This window comes from Urocitellus parryii, chromosome 7 (assembly GCF_045843805.1).
Source record: "Urocitellus parryii isolate mUroPar1 chromosome 7, mUroPar1.hap1, whole genome shotgun sequence".
NCBI classification, from domain to species: domain Eukaryota; kingdom Metazoa; phylum Chordata; class Mammalia; order Rodentia; family Sciuridae; genus Urocitellus; species Urocitellus parryii.
This window is the reverse complement of record NC_135537.1, coordinates 150,132,026-150,140,356: the sequence shown is the minus strand read 5'-3', so window position 1 is coordinate 150,140,356 and position 8,331 is coordinate 150,132,026. Positions and strand designations below refer to the sequence as shown.

Below are 8,331 nucleotides of genomic sequence, written 5' to 3'. Positions count from 1 at the left end.
TAAATCAAAGGCATTTCTGTATATCAGCGACAAAACTTCTGAAGCGGAAATGAGGAAAAACACTCCATTCACAATATCCTCAAAAACAATAAAATAAAATACTTGGGAATCAACCTAACAAAAGAGGTGAAAGATTTATACAATGAAAACTACAGAACCCTAAAGAGAGAAGTAGAAGAAGATCTTAGAAGATGGAAAAATATAACCTGTTCATGGATAGGCAGAACTAACATTATCAAAATGGTGATATTACCAAAAGTTCTCTATAGGTTTAATGCAATGCCAATCAAAATCCCAACGGCATTTCTTGTAGAAATAGATAAAGCAATCATGAAATTCATATGGAAAAATAAAAGACCCAGAATAGCAAAAGCAATTCTAAGCAGGAAGTGTGAATCAGGTGGTATAGCGATACCAGATTTCAAACTATATTACAGAGCAATAGTGACAAAAACAGCATGGTACTGGTACCAAAACAGGCGGGTGGACCAATGGTATAGAATAGAGGACACAGAGACTAATCCACAAAGTTACAACTATCTTATATTTGATAAAGGGGCTAAAAGCATGCAATGGAGGAAGGATAGCATCTTCAACAAATGGTGTTGGGAAAACTGGAAATCCATATGCAACAAAATGAAACTGAATCCCTTTCTCTCACCATGCACAAAAGTTAACTCAAAATGGATCAAGGAGCTTGATATCAAATCAGAGACTCTGTGTCTGATAGAAGAAAAAGTTGGCTCTGATCTACATATTGTGGGGTCGGGCTCCAAATTCCTTAATAGGACACCCATAGCACAAGAGTTAAAACAAGAATCAACAAATGAGACTTACTTAAACTAAAAAGTTTTTTCTCAGCAAGAGAAACAATAAGAGAGGTAAATAGGGAGCCTACATCCTGGGAACAAATTTTTACTCCTCACACTTCAGATAGAGCCCTAATATCCAGAGTATACAAAGAACTCAAAAAATTAGACAATAAGATAACAAATAACCCAATCAACAAATGGGCCAAGGACTGGAACAGACACTTCTCAGAGGAGGATATACAATCAATCAACAAGTACATGAAAAAATGCTCACCATCTCTAGCAGTCAGAGAAATGCAAATCAAAACCACCCTAAGATACCATCTCACTCCAGTAAGATTGGCAGCCACTATGAAGTCAAACAACAACAAGTGCTGGCGAGGATGTGGAGAAAAGGGTACACTTGTACATTGCTGGTGGGACTGCAAATTGGTGCGGCCAATTTGGAAAGCAGTATGGAGATTCCTGGGAAAGCTGGGAATGGAACCACCATTTGACCCTGCTATGGCCCTTCTCGGACTATTCCCTGAAGACCTTAAAAGAGCATGCTACAGGGATACTGCCACATCGATGTTCATAGCGGCACAATTCACAATAGCTAGACTGTGGAACCAACCCAGATGCCCTTCAATAGATAAATGGATAAAAAAAAAGTGGCATTTATACACCATGGAATATTATGCAGCACTAAAAAATGACAAAATCATGGAATTTGCAGGGAAATGGATGGCACTAGAGCAGATTATGCTTAGTGAAGCTAGCCAATCCCTAAAAAACAAATACCAAATGTCTTCTTTGATATAATGAGAGCAACTATGAACAGAGCAGGGAGGAAGAGCAGGAAGAAAAGATTAACATTAAACAGAGACATGAGATGGGAGGGAAAGGGAGAGAAAAGGGAAATTGCATGGAAATGAAGGGAGACCCTCATTGCTATACAAAATTACATATAAGAGGTTGTGAGGGGAATGGGAAAATAAACAAGGAGAGAAATGAATTACAGTAGATGGATTAGAGAGAGAAGATGGGAGGGAAGGGAAGGGGGGATAGTAGGGGATAGGAAAGGTAGCAGAATACAACAATTACTAATAGGGCATTATGTAAAATTGTGGATGTGTAACCGATGTGATTCTACAATCTGCATTTGGGGTAAAAATTGGGAGTTCATAACACACTTCAATCTAATGTATGAAATATGATATGTCAAGAGCTTTGTAATGTTGTGAACAACCAATAAAAAAAAATAAAATAAAAATACAAAAAAAAAAAGGGCTGGGGATGTGGCTCAGTGGTTGAGCACCCCTGGGTTCACTCCTCAGTACCAAAAAAAAAAAAAAAAAAAAAAAGGATTATTTCCTTAAATACTTTTTAATAACAAAAAGGTACACCATCATAATATGAGCTAGTCCTACGAAAATCAAAGATTATGGGGTTTATAAGCAACTAGATTAATCTAGTTAATTAATCTGGGTTAATCTGTAGGCTTACTATTTGCCATGAGAATCTGCCTAATTAAACATACAAACTGTAAGGTTATTTAAAAACTGATTTTAGTATAGTTGGCCTGAGAAGAAACAACTAAAACTTAAAAACTCATGGTGGCACCCTCCTGTAATCCCAGTGACTGCAAGGCTGAGGCCAGTTTGGGCAATTTAGCTAAACCCTGTCTCAAAAAATAAAAAGGGGTGCTGGGGATGTGGCTCAAGCGGTAGTGCGCTCACCTGGCATGCGTGCAGCCCGGGTTCGATCCTCAGTACCACATACAAACAAAGATGTTGTGTCCGCTGAAAACTAAAAAAAATAAATATTAAAAAATTCTCTCTCTCTCTCTCTCTCTCTCTCTCTCTCTCTCTCTCTCTCTCTCCTCTCTCACTCTCTCTCTTTAAAAAAATAAATAAATAAAAATAAAAAGGGCTAGATTTGTAGTTTAGTGGTGCCCATGGGTTCAACCTCATTACCACAAAGAAAAAAAAAAGTTCTTGGCTAAATCTTTTCTCACAAAAGTATCCAAATTCTATACAATGATTATCAAAATGATTTCACAAGTAAACATGATGTGTCAAGGATCTTAAAGACTTGAACAGCAGCATGGTGGTGCATGTCTGTGATCCCAGAGACTTGAGAGCCTGAGGCAGAATTGCAAATTTGAGGCCAGCCTGGGCAATGTAGCAAGACCCTGTCTCTAAATAAATAAATAAATAGGGCTGGAGATGCAGCTTGGTGGTCAAGTGTCCTTGGGTTTGATCCCTAGAAACAAGACTTCAGCAAGTTGATAGGGATAGAGTCACGAGTTGTAGCTTTCTAGTTTGAGCAACTCAAGCTGGTGGTGATAATTCACTAAGAATGGAAAGGGAGAGAGGGAGACTTTTTGAGAAAGTTACGTGTCAGCCCTCATCTCTGTGATACTCTTATGCAAAATGAATATAACTTGCTAGATGGAGATACTGAATCCGCATGTTTCTTCAGTGTTCACAGAATCATAAGCAGTGTTGGAAAGTATCTGAAAAATCATGTAATTCATACCCATCTCTTCCACTTTCATCCTCCTTACTCTTCCTATGAAGATTAATAATACCTATGAGATTAATTTCCACAATTCTAAAATGGAAACTTTTACCTACTTCAAAGGATTAAATGATATACTAGATATAAAGCACTTATCATAGTGCCTAGCAACTTTTCAACAAAGAAGTTGTTAATAATTATTAGCTTAAAAAGGAACAGTGAGCTGGTTGCGGTGGCACATGCCTGTAATCCCAGCAACTAGGTATCTGAGGCAGAAGGATCCCAAATTCAAAACCAGTCTCAGCAATTTAGCAAGGCCCTCAGCAACTTAGTAAGACCCTGTCTCAAAATAAAATATAAAAGAAAAAAAAAAAAGGGGCTGGGGATGTGGCTCAAGCGGTAGCACGCTCGCCTGGCATGCGTGAAGCCCGGGTTCGATCCTCAGCACCACATACAAACAAAGATGATGTGTCATCCGAGAACTAAAAAATAAATATTAATATATATATATAAAAGCGGGGATGTGACTCAGCGATTAAGTCCCCTGGGTTGATTCCCTAATTCCAAAAAAAAAAAAAAAAAAAAGACACTGATGTGTTTAGTGTTTAGCATGTGAGAGGCCTTAAGTTAAAAAGAGATTTTTTTCTTTTTGTACAGTTTGTAACCCATTAATAGACTGTGAAATCAATTTAAATATATAATGATTGGCCAATTTAAAAAAAAAGGAAATAGAATATGTATTCTGTGGAATGTGTATTATTTCATGAACGTTTGTTTCCATGCAGATATGGGTATGTGTTTTATCTGTTTTAGATGGAACATAAGTTTATACAACATGTGGATATATGCAAATGTGTGTTCTGGGTCACAATGTGAAATGTATTACTTGGGTTAGGTGGAAAAATTTTTGAGAAACATTGGAAAACACTCCAACACACAATTATTTTCTTCTTCTTTTTTTTTTTTTTTTTTTGGTATCAAGGATGAAATCTAGGTGCTCAGCCCTTAACCACTGAGCCATATCCCCAGCCCTTCTTCTTTTTAGTTTTGAGACAGGATCTCACTAAGTTGCTGAGGCTGGCCTTAATTTGCCATCCTCCTGTCTGTCTCCAGAGTCAAAGGGATTATATGCGTGCGCCACTGCGTCACCGTTAGTTTTGTCACCATTAGTTCTTTTCTTGCTGTGCTGCTCTTGTAAATTGAAAGTCAAACCTTTAGAGATTATCCCTCTGTCAATTAGAAAGTACACTGTACTTTATCTTTGTAAAATACTTTGGTTTGGGGCAGGTGTGGTGGCACACATCTGTAATTCCAGTGATTCAGGAGTCTGAGGCAGGAGGATCTCATGTTTGAGGCTAGCTTCAGCAACTCAGCCCTAAGCCATTTAGCGAGATCCTGTCTCAAAATAGAAAACATGAAAATAAAAGGGGGCTGAGGATGTGGCTCAGTCATTGAGCGCCCTTGGGTTTAATCCCTGGTACCAAACCAAACCAAACTTTTGTTTCCATCTCCTAGCAAAATACCTGGTAAATAGAAGGTGCCAAATATATGCTGACTAAACGAAGAACAAGAAATAGTTTGAAATAAATGCTGAAGATACACAGATTAGTGGATACCTTCTAGGTGATCAGACATCTTTTGAAAAGTTGTTCAAAGCTTTGGATCTTCTTTGCAGGCACTAACAATTTTGAACAGGAATCCCAGAGAATTCCTGAAATTTTACCCACCTTCCCGCAAGGACCTAAGGAAACTAAATTTATCCAAAAGGCGTTTTTTTTTTTTTTTTTCTTTTGACTTCTGGGTGTGTGAGGTCGAAGAATGTAAGGCTTAGGGTTAGATTACTTTTCAAATTTTCCTACAAATCCTTGGATTTTATAATTTTGGTGCTGGGTAGGCACAGCCTCTGGTAGAGTTCGGTTGCGGTCCAAGAAGAGGAGGAATAACTTTAACATTTACACGGTGTGTCATCTGAATACCAGGATAATCCTGTGATAACGAAACTGAAGCTCCTAGGGGCTTGGAGATTTATCTGAAAGGTCCTGGAAACGCAAACAGGGGAAACCTTCAGAGGTGAACCTGGGCAGGGCAAGTAGGGTGGAGGAAGGGGCGGGCCCGCGCACGCGCACGCGCACGCGCACCTCTGCGTCGACGCCGACGTCTCTAGGTTTCCTTTTGCTGCCACCCTTCCTCTCAGTTCTGTACGGTGGCCGGCGGGAGCCAGACGCTGGGGATGAATGAAGGTGCTGGGTGCAGGTTGAAAAAAGCTCCTCTGCTTTTCCCTCTCTCCAGGCTCGATTCTGCCTTTGTGCGGTGTCCCCATCCTGTCCCCATCTTATCGACGACTCGGTTGGTCCCAGCGTCTAAGTTCTTGGTGCCCAAATCGACTCGGGCACAGCTAGAGTTTTGGGGATCCGGATTATCGCTAGGCCCAACTTCGGACCGCGCTCTAGATTTCTGCCGAGTCCCGCCTCTAGGACGCGGAATTCGAGTGGGGTCCCTTGAGACTGGAGGGTAGATTTTAAGGTACGAAGCGTCCGCTTCTCAGATCTCAGCGCGTTCCCAGATCTTTGTCGGCAGCCGGTCAGACTTTTTTCAGCCTGAGGGACTTGTTGGTTCTCGTTGTCCCTGGAGTAAGACGTGTGAACGCTGGTTCTTGGAGCCTCTGCTCCATCAGCCCACCCCTCTACTAAAAGACCAGCTGCTCCTGCTTGAAAGCAAAGCAACGTTTCTTCTCACGGCTCTTTCCTCCCACGGTTCTGCTAGTTGGTCGGTCTTAAGAGAGGACGGCTTTGGCTACCTGCTCGGTCGGTGGCCCCCTCTCCCATTTTTGGTGTCTTTGATTACTTCTGAAGGTACACAACTGCCAGAGTGGCACGCGCCTTTCTTTCTTAGCTAATTGCACCCACAAACATCTGCTTTTTTTAACCCAGTAACACAGGAGACATAGGATAGTGTTGTGGTCTTCAGAGCCTTAACTCTTGACATTATTTTTGGCCAATGAGGTGATTGGCCAGTGTTTCCATGTCCTGTAGTGTGGGAAATAGAAGCCCAACAATTCCTTACACCTGTTGGTTAGGCGGGTGATGCTGCAAAAGTATGGCTATGGCCATTCATTTACTTTCATTCACGTTTTGTGGATCTCATGTGACTGGTCTGTTGAAGAAAAGAAAGCCTTGAAATGGTATATAGTATATGAGGGTTCAACTTCGGGATTTCGCCATTAACTACTAATACTACTTTGGATCTGTAACTTAATTCTCTGGACTTTATATACTTCTTTGTAAAACAAGAGTATTAGAGCAGAAGACTCCTAAGGCTGGAAAAGACACTGGTATATTCTTGTTTTCTTTCTCATTTTCCAGATGGCAGTAGAAGGTAGGGATACAGGGAAAGCTGGTCTTGGAACATTGCCAGGAACATTGCCAACATAGAGACCTATTAATGATCTATCACATTTTTCAGGTTTTTAAAAAGAGGAGTGTACATACATGTGGAAACTATAGCTCTATTTTTATTAATTAATTAATTTATTTTTAATCATTAGGATCAACAGTGATAATGACTGAGTGCACAAGCCTTCAGTTTGTCAGCCCTTTTGCTTTTGAGGCAATGCAGAAGGTGGATGTTGTTCGCTTGGCATCTTTAAGTGATCCAGAATTAAGACTTCTGCTGCCCTGCTTGGTGCGGATGGCACTTTGTGCTCCTGCAGACCAGAGCCAAAGCTGGGCTCAGGATAAAAAACTTATCCTTCGCCTTCTCTCTGGAGTGGAAGCTGTCAACTCCATTGTTGCCTTGTTGTCTGTGGATTTTCATGCTTTAGAACAAGATGCCAGCAAAGAACAACAGCTTAGGTATGTTGTATAATATATGGATTGGGATTTATTTGAATGTACCAAAGAGTAGAACATCAAAAATTTTCAGAGCAGAGAGAAAAACGAGAATGTAAATTTTGGAGAGTATTTTATTTAGGTCTTTTCTATTTATAGTTAAAATTGTAGGAACTTGTGAGTTCTGTATTATAAAATGTTGCATAGGAAAATATGGCCGTGTACTACTATTGTGTTTAGGGTAAACTGATTAGTAATTCTTGGTGGGAAGTGGGTATGATAGCTTCCACTAGATTAGAATGGTTTATAGAAATCACTTGGGAGGTGTTTAACATCACATTGATATCTAAAGATTCTGGGCTGATATTATAACCTTCCCTACCCATTGTGAATCCAGAAATAAGCCAGTGTTATTAAGAGAAGTGAGTGTTAACTATGAGTTGTTAGGCAGTCTTTACATACCTTGTGAATTTCTGAAATATATGGGCAAACTAGTATTTCAGAAGTAATAGTGAATATTTAAAGTGTATAATTCATAGGGTATTTTAGTAATAGATAATTTTATGCAATTATTTCCATGTCATTGTTCCTATAATAGTTGTTTTATATGTTTGTACTTCATTAGGCATAAACTTGGAGGAGGCAGTGGAGAGAGCATCCTGGTATCACAACTTCAACATGGACTAACATTAGAATTTGAACACAGTGATTCACCTCGTCGATTGCGTCTTGTGCTTAGTGAACTGTTGGCAATTATGAACAAGGTGCTTAATTTTTAACCATAGCTCAAAGTATTCATGATTTAAAGTCTATATACCAGAAAGGTAGACAAAAATGGAGGCAAGAAAGCAGGCAGTATGGTATTTCTATTTGATATGTTTTCCTTTCAACGACTGAAAGGAGATTAAAAGCATGCCTTAAAGACTTTCTCTAGTTTTTTTTTTTTTTTCCACTTATGCCCATTCTGCATCTTCTATCATAGGGATTGCGCCCCCCCCCCCATGGAATCCATACAAGGGCTTGACATTTAGAAAGGAACTGATCTCAAAATTTATAAAAATAGCAAGTTTGATAGTACCTTTAGAGATGTAATTTGCCTCATATAATGTAGTGAAATATAACTGAAAAAATTGTGTAATTCATTTAGGTACTAGATAAGCATCAAATATGTCATGATACTGAGTAAG

At 39.5% G+C, this 8,331-nt stretch overlaps 1 protein-coding gene across 3 annotated transcripts in view; it reads left to right on the top strand.

Moving 5' to 3' along the window:
* The first annotated feature begins 5,529 nt into the window (after nt 1-5,529).
* Nucleotides 5,530-8,331, top strand: part of Ints2 (integrator complex subunit 2) — a 52,042-nt gene continuing 49,240 nt past the window's right edge. Inside the window, exons 1-3 of one of the 3 annotated variants that reach the window (XM_026398051.2) lie at nt 5,530-5,570; nt 6,862-7,168; nt 7,770-7,908. In XM_026398051.2, the coding sequence (XP_026253836.1) occupies nt 5,552-5,570; nt 6,862-7,168; nt 7,770-7,908 (465 nt within the window). In that variant the 5' untranslated portion in view covers nt 5,530-5,551. Of the gene's footprint in view, nt 5,841-6,861; nt 7,169-7,769; nt 7,909-8,331 lie in introns of all 3 variants that reach the window. The other 2 variants (XM_026398052.2, XM_026398053.2) reach the window with 2 other exon arrangements.